The 16,250-nt window shown below is 36.9% G+C and overlaps 1 protein-coding gene across 1 annotated transcript in view; it reads left to right on the top strand.

The window, feature by feature from the left end:
- Window positions 1-1,965: 1,965 nt before the first annotated feature.
- The window catches only part of LOC109085475 (ubiquitin-like modifier-activating enzyme ATG7), an 83,504-nt gene continuing 69,219 nt past the window's right edge, over window positions 1,966-16,250 (top strand). The window contains 11 exon segments of the mRNA XM_042733530.1: window positions 1,966-2,776; window positions 3,450-3,636; window positions 4,904-4,958; window positions 5,767-5,884; window positions 6,989-7,066; window positions 7,154-7,282; window positions 7,535-7,672; window positions 8,943-9,031; window positions 11,033-11,154; window positions 14,941-15,055; window positions 15,091-15,196. Coding sequence (XP_042589464.1) covers window positions 3,471-3,636; window positions 4,904-4,958; window positions 5,767-5,884; window positions 6,989-7,066; window positions 7,154-7,282; window positions 7,535-7,672; window positions 8,943-9,031; window positions 11,033-11,154; window positions 14,941-15,055; window positions 15,091-15,196 — 1,116 coding nt within the window. The 5' untranslated portion in view covers window positions 1,966-2,776; window positions 3,450-3,470.

Below are 16,250 nucleotides of genomic sequence, written 5' to 3' on the forward strand. Positions count from 1 at the left end.
ATTCTGATTAAAAGTTAGTAAAAACAAAATGTTGACCAGTGTTGTACAATAATGCACATGCATTAGAAGACAAAGGGTAAAATATACCAAAGGCAGAAATATCAGATGTTTTTACCGAAGCGTGTACATGCATTCAGTAAAATGTGTTATTTAATCTGTAAAGTTATCAAAATTGTCATATTTAAGTGACTACTTCAGGTAGATGAACTTGTGTTTATTTCTGGTATACTTGTGCAGATATCATGGGATAGTTACCAGGTTTGTTATCACGATTATGATGAAATATTCAGAGCTGAACAATTAGAGTTTGCATGGTAACATTTTAAAGGGATAGTTCACCCAAAAATCAAAATTATGTCATTAATGACTCACCCTCATGTCGTTCCAAACCCGTGAGACCTCCGTTCATCTTCGGAACACAGTATAAGATATTTTAGATTTAGTCCGAGAGCTTTCTGTCCCTCCATTGAGAATGTATGTACGGTATACTGTCCACGTCCAGAACGGTAATAAAAACATCATCAAAGTAGTCCATGTGACATCAGAGGGTCCGTTAGAATTTTTTGAAGCATCGAATATACATTTTGGTCCAAAAATAGCAAAAACTACGACTTTATTCAGCATTGACTTCTCTCCCGGGTCTGTTATGAGCGCGTTCACAGCACTGCAGTTTAGTGATATCCGGTTCACGAACGAATCACTCGATGTAACCGGATCTTCTTGAACCAGTTCACCAAATCGAACTGAATCGTTTGAAACGGTTCGCGTCAACAGTAAGCATTAATCCACAAATGACTTAAGCTGTTAACTTTTTTAACATGGCTGACACTCCCTCTGAGTTCAAATAAACCAATATCCCGGAGTAATTCATTTACTCAAACAGTACACTGACTGAACCGAGCCAGATAACGAACGAAACATTGACTCGTTCTCGAGTCAAGAACCATTTCTGTCGGACGCGTCCCGTTCGAGAACCGAGGAGCTGATGAAACTGCGCATGGGTGATTCAGACTGACACACAGCGCGTCTGAACTGAACTGGTTCTTTTGGTGATTGATTCTGAACTGATTCTGTGCTAATGTTATGAGCGCGGGGTAAACCGAAGGCTTGAATCAAGGGCAATCATCGCCAATGAAGTCATTACGTCGAGCGCAAAAGAACTGGTGAACCGTTTTTCGGCAACCGGTTTATTGAATCGAACTGTCCAAAAGAACCGGTTCGCGTAGAAGAACAGAACTTCCCATCACTACCGGTGATCCGAAAACCGATGCAACCGGTTCTTGACTCGAGAACGAGTCAATGTTTCGTTCGTTATCTGGCTCGGTCATCAGTTCTGTCAGTGTACTGTTTGAGTAAATGAATTACTCCGGGATATTGGTTTATTTGAACTCAGAGGGAGTGTCAGCCATGTTAAAAAAAAGTTAACAGCTTAAGTCATTTGTGGATTAATGCTTATTGTTGACGCGAACCGTTTCAAACGATTCAGTTCGATTTGGTGAACTGGTTCAAGAAGATCCGGTTACATCGAGTGATTCGTTCGCGAACCGGATGTGCTGTGAACGCGCTCATAACAGACCCGGGAGAGAAGTCAAGGCTGAATAAAGTCGTAGTTTTTGATATTTTTGGACCAAAATGTATTTTCGATGCTTCAAAAAATTCTAACGGACCCTCTGATGTCACATGGGCTACTTTGAAGATGTTTTTATTACCTTTCTGGACGTGGACAGGTATACCGTACATACATTCTCAATGGAGGGACAGAAAGCTCTCGGACTAAATCTAAAATATCTTATACTGTGTTCCGAAGATGAACGGCGGTCTCACGGGTTTGGAACAACATGAGGGTGAGTCATTAATCAAATATTTTTGATTTTTGGGTGAACTATCCCTTTAAGTGTTTATAAGTTATGCATACACTTTGACACACCTAGTTTCATATTTTTATTGTTCATTTGTGATGCCACCTATAGCACTCTTCCATAGCAAATGCATTACTCTGAGCGATTTAAATGGATAGATTTGTATGTAAAGCCAATTTTGCGAGTTTTAAATCATAATCCGGGCCTGATTGTGCATGCAGGACGTCCCAGGACAGGACTCTCATCTGAAGGAATGCTGCTCTTCTCGACTGACTCAGGAGCTCAGCAGATCTTCTGTAAGGTGTCGTGCTGAAACAGTGTATATCAGTCTGGATTTTCTGGCTAGTTCACTGTCGCCCTTCTGCTTTGCACGGAACCTGACACATCAGCTGATTCATCTAATACAGTTACAATGAAAAGGAACAGCGTTTATAAGTTTTTGTCGGTGTTTTCTTGTCTATTAGTTTGTGTTTTCCTTCTATTTTGGGTTTTTGTCTTTTATTCGATGGTTTTGGCACCCTGAAGCTTTTTTTTTTGGACATTAACGCAGCACAAGAGTATTTGAAACCCATCTAAACCGCTTAAGCGACTGGTTTATGATATTTTACACCGTTTCCTCAGCGGGATGATTTGACGCTTCAAAACATTTATCAGAAAAGCGTGTGCGCTAACCCAGACTTAGATTAGAAAGCGTTTTTTAAGATGTCAGCATATTAAATATAAAGTTTTAACCAGTTGTATCATCGCGAAACCGCCACCACGATTGGCTTCCATTCTGTCGGTACCTGTTTTCTTATTGAATTAATTTTAAAGTAATTTGTGAAGCGTTAGCTCTGCTACGAAACCAAAACAAACCGACTGCGCGTGCGTGCACGCTAACCGTGGTCACATGACCCCAACCAGGACGCGCTCGTCTGGTAAGTGATGATTCTGTCACGTGTGTTTATTGTTGCTCTGACTCTGTTTGTCATTTGCAGGATTGTAACTTACACTAACTACATCTCCACTGCGGTGCTTCTGACTGCAGTGTGTTTAAAAACAAGCACGCGATCACAGTGCTTTTACCGAAGCAGTATTACTAAAATCACAAAACTAAAGAGCGCAGTTTTTACTTTAATTACGTTGACAAGAATTGATGAGTTTCATCAGCTTAGTACAATATTAGTCTCTTATTAATTTAGACATCCAAGCTTGTTGAAGTGAGAAAAGGGAACTACTACTTCAAAACTAACCAAGTTCCACAAACCTAATGGAACAAGAAACTTATGCACTATTATAAGAACATTTTATCAGGCTTTGAGGAATATACTTTAAGAGTACATTTTGATTGTTTAAAAAAAAATTGACTTATTTTATTTTATTTAGATTTATCAAAGATGATAATATCTCTTGGCTATAGCTGTCAATATAAATTATAATCTTGTTTTGTAAAATGTAAACATTAATTTTTAATTATTGTTTTTGTAAGATTTTTTTTTTACAAGGCAAAATATGTGCATTTATAGCAGCTTTATGATGTTAAAGGTTCTATAAAAAGATTCAGTGGTTGACTAACATTGGCATGTTTTGATCTTATTCTCGTGTCATAAGGAATCAGCAGCTTCAGTGCTGATGGAAGCCGAGTCGACGGAGAGAGGCGCAGCCGCCCTAAAGCTGCAGTTTGCCCCCTTCTGCAGCGCCCTGGAGGCAGGATTCTGGCAGCAGCTCACCCAGAAGAAGCTCAACGACTTCCGCTTGGACGAGAGTCCAAAAAACATCAAAGGCTACTACTATAACGGTGAGTCTGGAGAATGTAATAATGTAAAACTGTATTTAATGTAAAATGGGATTTTCCTTAGTTGTCAGTTATAATCATCAAAATTAAAAGAAATAAACATTTGAAATATTTCAGTCTGTGTGTAATGAATGCATATAATATACCCAGCCACCCCCCCCACCCGTCTTCGGAGGTCAACTTTTTTTTTATTCATATAACAACATAAGACAGATCATATATTTGTAAATAATAAAGAGTGACAAGCCGTAACAGGGAGACAGGGAGGTACACAGACAGACGGTCAGACAGAGATTGGTATATATAGACAGTCAGACAGACAGACAGACAGACAGAGAATAGTCATAAGTGTGAGATTGGTATGTCTGTAAGTGTGTGACTGTTAAGTGTTGTTAAGGCAGATATTTTGGATGGGGGGGGGGTAAGGATGGTTGGAGGGGAGGGGTGGAGAGGGGGTGAGTGGGAAAGCACGTGGTTTACATCAGCTGTTGAATTTGTAGAAAGGTTATGAGAGGATTCCAGGTTTTTTTAAAGGCAGATATATTGTTCTTTTTACGAGCTATGGTTTCTTCTGTCAAAATGAATTCTGTGATTAAGTTAGTCCAATGGGAAAAATGACAAGAAGATTTTGATTTCCAGTTTTGAAAGATTGTTACTTCATGTTAATTTCAACATATGCAAATTAAATACAAAAAGTTTTATCTATTAATAATATTTAATGGATCTGAGCTAACAATAAATAGTTGTTTTTTATTAACTAACATTAACATAGATTAAAACATACTGTAACAAATGCAGTTTTTTGTTAATGCATTTACTAATTTACTTTATTGTGAAGTGTTACCAAAATGGTTTTTGCCCTTTTGAAATATTAAGAGAATATCTCTGCAGTATTTGTGAAATGTCTAAATGTTCTAGTGTTGCACTCTGAATACAGCATCTGTCCAGAATGTGAATGCTGGCTAATGTAGTCGTTCATTCAAGAGTACAGTACACACACATATCGTCCGCGATATACATGCTGCATACTGCTGAGATATCAAGAGTAGTATAGACGTGTGCTGTGTGTCTCACTGCCTCGTCTTTAACAACCAGTGTGGCGTTTTCTCTTCTCTTCTGTCTGCTTACACCATCAGCTCGGGTGCATCGTGCAAAAGTGTTTTCAGGTGTATGTCACCAATGATTAATTTAATAACTCCAGAGCTGAAAGAGGATCGTTGATCCACATTTAAGCTGTAATATAATGCAGATGTTTTGCTCTAAACCGCAGGTGATGCTGCTAGCCTGCCCACACGCTTGACACTGGAGTTCAGCGCATTCGATGTGTAAGTGTTCTGTATTAAGAGCATGTAATGCAGCTGCTTGTATGAAAGCCTTGGATAATGGCCCCAATATCACATCTGTTACTTGTGAAATTAATGATTGTCTTTCTTGCCAGTTAAATATAAAACAGATTCCTATAAGTTGTAAAAATTGGGTACTTTCCAATCATTTGATTCAAGTGGCTCTGCAAAAGGCATAGGGAACAAGTGCATTCTGTGTAGAAATAGTTGATATTCTATTAATTCTGTTCTAGAATCCTACTATCAAGTACTACTATATAGGTTAATTTAATTTAAAACAAGGTTCCTTTTCTTCTCCATTTCTCTAGTAGTTTACCACATTAGTTAACATGAACATTAAATTAATGTTAACATCTGTCAACAGTATTTAATGCATATGGTACAAACCATGATATTTATCAATTCAGTGTAAAATATGTAAAATCTGAGAGTTGAATTTAAACATTTAAACATGTAAACGTTTTTCAAAACCATATGAAACCAAAATGAACACACAGAGTACATTTCTACGTGTTTTTAAACAGTATTTCCTTTGCTTTAGACACTTGTAATTATCGTTGAGCTATGTAATGACATTGATTTATTCATGTTGCATACAGTATAAAACAATAAGCCGCTCACAGCTGTACTCTACACTGGTTTTACCCTGAGCTGTAATGGTTAGCTGATCAGCATCTCCTGCCTGGTGCAAAATCAAACCGTATACAATACTGATAACATGATGATGTCAAAACACAATACAGATAATACAGTGTATCAGTGAATGCAAATAATACAGAGTATGTTTCAGTGATGGAGCCTCACCGGCTTGCTGCTGTCCAGCTTCTGGAACTCTGTACAACACCAACACATTAGAAGCCTTCAAAACCACAGACAAGAAAGCTCTGCTGGATAAAGCAGCCAATGAGGTGCAGCGCTTTTAATCTCTCTTCATTAACTGTGCCTGTTGATAGCGTATTTTATTTGCACTTGCTGCCTGCAGAGATCCACCGGATGAATTATGCGCTTTCTTTCACTGCGTATCTGGATGCTGAGCATCCTTCTCCATCATTTGATAAATTACTGCTGCCATTCTTAATCTTCTTAATGCAATTTCGTCGACTGCCTGCGTTCTGCAAATGGTTATAACACAATGATGATCGCTGTGGACAAACAGCACAGACTCAAATAAACCCAGTGTTTTTGCACTGAAAAGAATTGTGGTATTTGTGTCCCAAACGACATACTATTAATCATACTATATTGTATATATGTTCTCATAGTATAATTTATAGATTGTATAGTGCATGAGGTTTAAATTGTATTATCCAGCGTTGGAATCTAATAGGCTCTCCTCTTCTCATAAGGAAAGCAAAGGATCCAACATCCACACTTTGTTTTATTAGTTAAAGATTTTCTTCTTCTTCTTTTCTTTCTGTATTTTTTTTTTTTTTTTTTTTTTTTTACTATTTTAGTTTAAAGAATAGTTCACGGAAAAATGATACTTTTATGAAAATGTGATAACCCTCAGGCTATCCAAGATTTGTAGAAATGTAGCATTGCATCAGTGTCTCATCAATGGATGCTCTGCAGTGAATGGGTGCCATCAGAATGAGAGTCCAAACAGCTGATAAAAACATCACAATAATCCACAAGTAATCCACAGCACTCCAGTCCATCAGTGAACATCTGGAGAAGACAAAAGATGAAATACCGGTTGCTGTTTGGACTCTCATTCTGACGGCACCCATTCACTGCAGAGCATCCATTGCTGAGACACTGATGCAGTGACACATTTCTACAAACCTGATGAAGAAACAAACTCATCCTATTTTCGTTTTTGGGTGAACTGTTCCTTTGGATCGAGTTTAATGCACCTAATGACTCTAGGATTTTGTACTAAAATATTGTGCACAAACGTGTCACAAGTGAAATGCGTAATGTTTAAACTATTGCATTTGCATAAACTATATCAGGAATAATTTCTGGTCATGTCCATGTAATTAATACTGGTAATGTTGTCTTCTTCACAGATTTGGAGCGCTATTCAGTCCGGTGCTGCGCTGGAAGACTCCTCCATCCTTAACAAATTCATCCTCTTGACATTTGCGGTTTGTATGCCAGCGTTTTAGAAAATGCCCTTATAAATGAACGTCCTTTCAGCCATTTGTTTCTGACTGGTCCCTTTGTTTATCCAGGATCTGAAGAAATATCATTTCTATTATTGGTTCTGCTCCCCTGCCCTTTGCTTTCTGGAGGGGGTCCAGCTGGAGCAGGAGCCGGTGTCATTAGAGCAAAGCTTCTCTGCCAAACAGGTGCGCAGAAGAGCCCACTTCTGACGAGGATGTTCCGTGTGAAGGATAATCAGCCATTAGTCTAATTAGCATGTGCTGATTAGATTTTTAATTCAATGTCAATTATTTGAATGCATAATGTCATTCATGCCCTAAGATGAGTGACGTGCCCTAAACAGTGGCACTAAAGCGTATTAGAAAACCTTTTCTCTTTATATATAAGGTACAGTATGTCATTAGTAAGTGAAGATGTGTTATTTTATCACCCTTCATATTCAGTTACAGTATATGCATTTCTATTCACTAAATTCAAATCACGTCCTGTCTGCCACCTCGATTCATTTTCTGCTCAAGTACACAGAAGAGAGTGTTGAAGTCGCTCCTCTAAAGGACTTGATCTCCTTCTTCCCAGACCTAAAGAAGGTAACTTCCAGTAGGGATGCACCGAATGTTCGGCAGCTGAATGAGCGGAAAGAGTAAATTGTACCGAACAATGACGTGACACGATCAATAGAGGCGTGCACTGATGCAGCAAACAGTGTGGAAGCATTGAGAAAGATGCAAAAATCATTGTATAAGCACCGGCAGCCAGAGACTGTTTAGTGCTGCGTCTCATGTCTCCGATGAGAAGAGGAAGATGTGTTGATGCTGGTTACTGTATGATGATTGAAATCATGAAATGGCCTTAAACAGTTACTAAATAAACTGCAGAACCTTATGTTTTCTGATACACACATGAACTGCATGTATTCTGAGCGCTGTGCTCGTTAGCCAGGGTTCAGAGTCTCAACCGCCAGGAAAATCTGCTCTGAAACAGTTTTATTATTTTTTTTTAAAGGCATGTCACAATGTGATGCACACAGCAAACATCTTCCCGAATTCATAATGAGAATCCTTTATAAATCTGCTGCTGTCAACAAAAGAAGCACTGAGGTCTTCCTGCTGGGTTCCGCCAAAATAAAAGCTCCATCGAGATTCATAAATGATAGTATAGTAATTTTACTGTTGTTCTGTAAAATAACATAAAAAAGTAAGACAATAATAATGATAATGATAATTGCCCTACAAAAACAGCTCTTTTAATACATGTATTATAACACTCACAGATAGTGTTCAAATTGGGAATATTTTCTAATGTTTTAAAAGAAGTCTCTTATTTGTACAGTAAAAAATACATAACTGATTCAAGAAGGGGGTCTCAAAAATGGCCAAAAATATTATTTTACTAACTTATTCATTTTAAGTTAAATTGTGCTTTGCTGGTATTATGTCTGCTAGAATGTAAAAAAAAAAAAAAAAAAAAAATTTTTTTTTTTTTTTTTTTGAAAAGGAGGCCAAAACAGTAAAAAGCACATGTTGGCTATTTAATTTATGCAATGGTGGAAAAAAAATGGGTACATGAGTAAAAACACACAAAAAAAACATGTTCAGCCTTCAGCCTTCAGTCCTGTGTTTCATTTGGTTCGGCTTCGACCAAGAATTATCATTCCGGTGCATCCCTAATTTCCAGTATAAAGCTGCATCATTATTAATGGAATATTGAAGGTTAACAAGATTACCATATTTAATAATGAGACTGAGGATGAAATGAGTTGAATTTGTGTTCTGCGGTGCTTGATGATGAACCCAGAATATTCTTTATGTGTAATTCTTGGCAGTATGTGGGTATAACGTGTCCTGATTGGTTTGGCAGATTACTGTGTGTGTGTATGACCCGTGCACGCTTCCTCAACATCCAGGCTGGCCTCTCAGAAACTTCCTCGTCCTGCTCGCAAAGCAATGGTACGTCTGCAATGAGCTTTTCCAGCACACATCCCACTGGTGTTAAATTATAGCCCAGTTTCCACAGATCCACTCTTTTCCTGCTGAAGGTACTTTTGATCTCCAAGATATTTATTCTGCAACTAAAAAATGTGTATTATTTCCAACCATCTTCTAATGTCTTGTAAGCACATATTTCACTGCCTGTCCGATCAATCCTGTAGAAATATTATTGCAATTTAAAATAATGTTTTTCTATTTTTATATCATTTAAAATGTAATTTGTTTCTGTGATGCACAGCTTTTTTCAGCATCATTACTCCATTCTTCTGCAGAAATCATTCTAATATACTGATTTATTATCAGTGTTGGAAACTGTTGTGCTGCACAATATTTTTATTTTTTTGTATCCTGTGATAAAATTTTCAGGATTTTTTGATGGATAATTTTTTTTTTAATAGAAATATTTTCTAACAACATACACTACTGTTCAAAAGTTTGGGATCACTGCGTTTTGTTCTTTCTTTTTTTGAAAGAAATGAATACTTTTTTTATCTAATAATGCGCTAAATTGATCAACAGTGACAGTAAAGACTTATAGTGTCCCAAAATATTTCCATTTTGAATAAATATTGTTCTTTTTAACTTTTTATTCATTAAAGAATCCTGAAAAAGTATCACAGTTTCCACAAAAATATTGTGCAGCACAACTGTATTCAACATTGATAATAATCAGAAATGTTTCTTGAGCAGCAGATCATCATATTAGAATGATTTCTGAAGATCATGTGACACTGAAGACTGGAGTAATGATGCTGAAAATACATAAATTATATTTGAAAGTATATTAAAATAGAAAGCACAAACTTTATAACCCCTTAACTGTCACCGTCCCACCTGTGGGACGCTTGGCACTCTTTTTTTTTGTTGTCCTTTTTCTCTATAAAATCTTTTAGTAATCATCATAAATTATATATCATTTGAAAGCTTAGAAGCCCAAGATTCATCCTGTGAAAAACCATTTTGAAATCGGACATTGCGTTACCATGGAAATGGTACTTTACAATCTTATGGCGGTCTCCTCCCCCTTAGTGGGCAGTGTCAAGTGTCATATTACAAAATGCATTACGGTCTTTTTAGAATCAAAAACTTTTTATAATCTTGGCAACAAAACATATCATTGGAAAGGTCTGAGTCTCAGGATTCCATATTTGGAGGTTATTTTGAGCATTGAAGCAAAATTGACAGAGAAATCTAGGGAAAAATCCATTAAACAAAATTCAAAGGAGTTTTGATGGCCCCAGTGGCTGTTTGTGGTATGACGCCCTAAATAAAATCTGACAGAAACCTCAATTTTTTTCATATCAACGTCAATTTGGAACATAAACTATTTAGACACAAGGCTTTAATTTTATACCAATTTTAGAGTAAAACCTGTTATGTAAATATTTTTATATAAAATAAAATAACATAAAATTATATAGCGCATTTTATTTACAGTACATTTAAACTTCTATAACTTTTCGATACTTTAATTTTTTGAAAAAATTCCACTTTTGTCAAAATCGGCAAATTTTCTTCTTTAAAAAGAGACCAACCTTAGGTCTATATTCCAAAGTGTTCATAAAATACAACAATTTAAGTTTGGATAGTCCACTTTAATGTCACAATATCACTGTTTTTTTTTTGTATTTTTAAAAACTGTATTATTTCACAATATCACTGTTTTTTTTTCTGTATTTTTGATCATATAAATAAAGCCTTGATGAGCCTGCGAGACTTTGTTAATGAAACACTAAAAATCATGTCCAAAAAACATCAAAATATGCTGCATTTTTTAGGAAAGGCATTGGAAGATTTTGTAAATACTGCTGCGTTTTGCAGCTTTCAGTGTTAAATGTCATAGTGCTCCGTCTGTACTGACTCTTCCAGCTGTCGTCTCTTTGTGATGGGAAGTTTAAGGTCACTCCAAAGACCGCGTGTGTTTACAGTGGTGTGTGTGTGTGTGTGTGTGAATGCCAGGGGTTCACAGCTGGATGTGCTGGAGGTTCTGTGCTTCAGAGACAGGACTCTACAAGGGAGCCGCTCGATTCAGCACAGCATCATCTTTCGGGTCAAGCTGCCGGACCTCACGGCTTCTGCAGGCGATTTATCATCTTCACCTGAGTGCTTCAGAACAGCAGCATGAAGGAGAGGCGATTGAAATGTTAATGCGGAGTCCAAAGGTTTCAGTTTTGCAGCTGATTGTTGGGTCATATGAACCGTCAGTGAGCTTTGCACTCTGTTTCTTCTGCTAATTATCCAGATTCTGTCTGCATTATCATTCATTTACAGAGCCCACGAGGCATCTCTGGCCCTCGAGATGCACTTTCACACAGAATTTAACCTGTAGCTAACGAGTAATTCTGATTAGCTTGGAGTGTTTGATTAGGGTTAGAGCCAAACTCAAGGGTTGCCCACCCCAGGCTTAAAGGGACATGGTGATGACAAAATTATATTCCAGTGTTCTTTTGCAAAAGTTTTGCATTCCCCTGAGAACCTTTGCGTCTCGCAAAACATTTGCATTCTGTTGCGAAATTAATTTTCCCCAAGAAATGTTGCTTTTGAAATATGGTTATCTTTCATATCATGGTACTTCTCTGTTTGTGCTAAACCCATCTGTTGGGTTTGCTTCCATAAAGTCCTTTTCAATGCTTTATCTCTTTTCTTACAGACACTTTCTGTTTTGTGAAGCTCAACGATCTTGTTCTGCACATCAGAAATATATTCTTTGGTTTTACTCTTTGTGATGGATGATTAAGGGGGTTTTGCCTTTGTGTTTCTCATATTTATAATCCTGTGGAACAGGAAGTCATGGCTGGACAATTTCATGCTCTAGTCACCCCGGTGTGCTAAAAAATGTAAATATGAATGGGAATATACTTCATAGATAGTTTACTCATAAGAATTTCTAGGGGTGCAAATAATTGTGGCCAACATGCATGGGAGAAAAACATTTATTTCAACATGAGATTTTCTCCCCACTTTCAGTTGTTTTACTTCAATGATAGTGATGATGATTTTTTGAATTAAAGATCTAAAGGATAAACAGTGCATATTATTTTTCACAGCCTCCTTTGCTCATATTTACCAAGGGTGCCAATATTAGTGGAGGGCACGGTGAGTTAACATGATGTTTCTCTTGAAATGCATGACTTTTCTCAGCTTTAAAATGTACATTTTCCTCCCAGGTAAATATTTATATATAAAAGTTTATGTGCACTAGTAATCATGGCAGTAGTAAATCAGATGATGATGATTATGTAAATGAGAACAATAATAACCGGGCATGTAAAACAAATCCAGCGGGAATCTAGAATGGACATGCATCCAGATAAATCACACTTTCAGTGGTCACAATTCATTCATAGTGAATCCTGCCTTTAAATAGCATTATGAGTGGAGAAAAAAAATTAAAAGAGACACAAGTTTGTGATATGACCTGTTTATGGTTTCTGTTAGATCTGTTGATTTTCTGTGTGCTGTGCAGTAAGTTCTGGGACGTATCTGTCTGCTCAGATCCTTCATTCAGTCCTCGGCTGTGAACTGATGGTGGAGGTTCCCTCATCACACATCACACTTGTGAATCTCTGTGGGAGCCGCTGTGCTGATGGTGTGAATTGCTTTGTGAATTGGGCCGAAACCGCCGGGTATGAAAGGATAGCGCTGTAGGAACCTCATAAGGACAATTGATTAAAATCCAGTCGTTCTATTTTCACATAGATGGCCTCTTTCATCGCTTTCTTAAACCGTCCATCCTCGCAGTCTTTACGCCGCTGTCCTTGACTGGTGTGCTCCTTCTCCTTCAGATGCACAGACGAGGATGTCTTTACACTTCAGTGAGGTTTGCCCTTTTGAACGGTGACATTCACTTTCATTAAAAAGTCCAGTGATCCCACGTCGTGCAATCCACCATCATCTCACCAAAATGAACCAACACAGCCACATATAACAGTGATGATGCATCCATCTTCGGGCACTATTCACTCAATGTTTTCTTGTATTCAAAACCAGATAGTGAATACGGTTTGATCAACTACTAATTTTTAAACCTTGACTAGTCGATGATCATTTGACTGCAAGGAATAGTTCACCCAAAAATGAAGATTTAAAATGTGCTCACCTCAGGTCATCTGAGATCAGGATGAGTTTGTTTCTTCATCAGGTTTGTAGAAATGTAGCACTGCATCAGTGTCTCAGCAATGGATGCTCTGCAGTGAATGGGTGCCGTCAGAATGAGAGTCCAAACAGCTGATAAAAACATCACAATAATCCACAAGTAATCCACAGCACTCCAATCCATCAGTTAACATCTGGAGAAGACAAAAGATGAAACACATCCAGCATTAAGACGCTTTTAACTCAAATACATAGAGTCTATAATCCATAATAACACTTCCTCCAGTGAAAAAGTGTTATGGTGTGAATCAGGAGAGAAATCTGCACAGATCAAGCAGCGTTTAAACAGCTCTAAACAAATATGTGTGTGATTTTGATGTGAGAGACAACAGGAGATGGACTTTTTCACTGGAGGAAGCGTTATTATTGATTATGTAGTTATCAAAACTGACTGATTTTCCAAAAGGCTTCGTTGAATAAACATGAGCACGTACTGCAAGTTTACAGATCAAAATGAGGCGTGGGTGTTTTTATATCACTGTATTTCTAAAGGAAGACTATCTCTAATTAGTCTATTAAATGTTCAATGTCATTTTCATTTCATCTTGCATGTTATATGTCTGATAAAGCAGCGTTTGTGAGCTCAGCGCTGCTTTGTGTACAGCAGTTACTGAAGAAACCTCTGTTTCTCCGCTTTAAAGCACCTCCGGCTGGCAGAGAATAAATTTGCATTTTCAGTAAATCTGATTTATGCAGCAAACATATTTTGCTTTTTATCAAATATAATCTACTCTAGAGGGACTACTTTAGGGCCCTATGAAATCCGTTTTATTTTTCCTAAATTCCGGTTTTTCCGTTTTTATTTTTCTGGATTCTTTTTTTTTTTTTTTTTTTCAGTTTTGATTTTTCTTGACTCCTTTTTAATAGTTAAATTTAATTTGTATTAATCAAAAAGCATGTCTAATTAATTAAAAATCATGAAACTTACACATTTTCACATCAATTTATTAAAAGTTTAACAAAAATTACATGTTGAGGGCCCTATGAAATGTTTTATTTTTTCTCACCATATTTTTTATTGGTACCAAATTCTGTTTTTTTTAGCATGTCTAATTATTTAAATGCATAAACAACTTAATTTATTCTTTTTTTTTCTTCTTAAAGTATCCTTATGATTTTTTTTTTCCCTCAGAAATTCTGTGTTGTGTATTTACATTTTTATGGTTATCAAATAAAGGCATAAAACATTAATTTCATTTATCTTTTAATTATTGAAAATTAAGCAAACTTATTTTTTTGGCAAACAAAGGGAGTTTACTATTACAATTAAAACATGGAAGAAATGTTGTGTGATTATTCCTTAAAAAATAATGTTTGTTTCATTTTAGTAGTAGTAGTATGCTATGTACATTCTACTGAAAAATGTCTTCAAATCTTTTATTATGACGGGTTGCTGTGAATACCTTTACAGTTCTGTATGTGATATGAGGCTAGTTTTACTCAAATCAAAAGGTCAAATGCTCAGGAAGTGACTCTCAGAGCAGTTCTGGAGATGTTCTTCATGTGTTTACGTCCTCATTTAGAGACGGCAGACGCTGAAATCACAGCGAGTGTCAGGTGTACGCTTTATGTGTAGTCGGCTACATGAAACCGCGGTTTGCCGTTGAAACCATCTATACGACACCAAGCAAAGTGTCTTTTATATTAATATTAAAGTCAGTTTAACTGTAGGCTGTTGCATTATGTTTATGTGTAATAATTTGTTTATGCACTATGTCCAAAGAGTGTGGGTTGGGAGAAGAACCCTAAAGGAGCGATGGGACCTCGTAGCGTCAATCTCAGTGAATGTATGGACCCTAAAAGGTACTAAACATCTGGCATCAGTTTATACTCTCTCAAATGGTTTTTCTCAGTGGTATGTGACACATTTCGTTGATTTCCTCAAGGCTTGTGGATAAGGTCGTGTCGACGAGGTGTCTGTTGCTGGGAGCTGGGACTCTGGGATGCAATGTGGCAAGAACACTGATGGTAAGAACCATCTGCTTTTCATTTACATCTGATTATCGACAGTTAGATTATCACCTCTGACAGGTGTCAGAACAGCATTCCTTGCCTTCAGTGTGGACTTCTCGGCTTGCTTTATGTCATTCAAATGCTTACATGCCTTTGGCATAATTGCTTTTTGAAATAATCGTAAGCAAAAGACAGTTATTATAGAAAGCAAGTCGCAGATGCTTCCATCTCAAAATGATAGTGGTGTCACTTGAAAATGCAGTTAATTGCGAGCGTAAGAGTGTTTTTACGATGGGTTCCTACAGCGGTTCACGAGAACTGTGGCTTATATGAGAACACACCCAAAGAACTGACACCCTTTTATATCCAAGTGAAAGATTTACAACAGAAATATATTACTGTAACTGTGATATTCTATTATTCAATGAATTACTAGCATTATCAGTATTATTTTAGTAATAAGAGCACTGTAGTGATAAAAGCGGCAGTAAGCAGTAATATAAAAACATAACTCATTCATAATCGCAGGGGTCCAGGTTTCAACAGAGGTGTGAAGAGAAAGTGGTCTGACAGTTCTAGAGTCAGGGACAGCTTGAACATATCGAGGTGTTGTTTGTTTAAATAGGAGTCAAATGTGAAAATTTTCATAAATGCCATCTTTGCCTTTTTTTTCACACCGGTTTACTGGTTTCAGAGGAATTATGCAAATCAGGTGATGGTGCAAACATGTCAACAAAATAAAAATGCAAGGCACAATTCATGATTTTGTGAGCTGCTTGAGCAGACGACCAAAGACTGCTGTGCTTTACTGGGAATCTATTAATTGTGCTTGACTCCACTGTGCCTCTGGATATATGCCTGGCTATAGTGATCAGTGTTGGGGAAAGTTACTTTTAAAAGTAATGCATTGCTATATTACATTACGCCCTAAAAAAGTATCTAATTATGTTACTTTTTATGTAATGCACTGTGTTACATTAGTTTTAAGTTACTTTTTAAATCTGGGCGGGGCTTGCTTGTTTGCTTTTAATATAAAAAAGTTCTTCTTTTACAATCCTAAAAGCCTTTC

This window comes from Cyprinus carpio, chromosome B11 (genome assembly GCF_018340385.1).
Source record: "Cyprinus carpio isolate SPL01 chromosome B11, ASM1834038v1, whole genome shotgun sequence".
Lineage (NCBI taxonomy): Eukaryota > Metazoa > Chordata > Actinopteri > Cypriniformes > Cyprinidae > Cyprinus > Cyprinus carpio.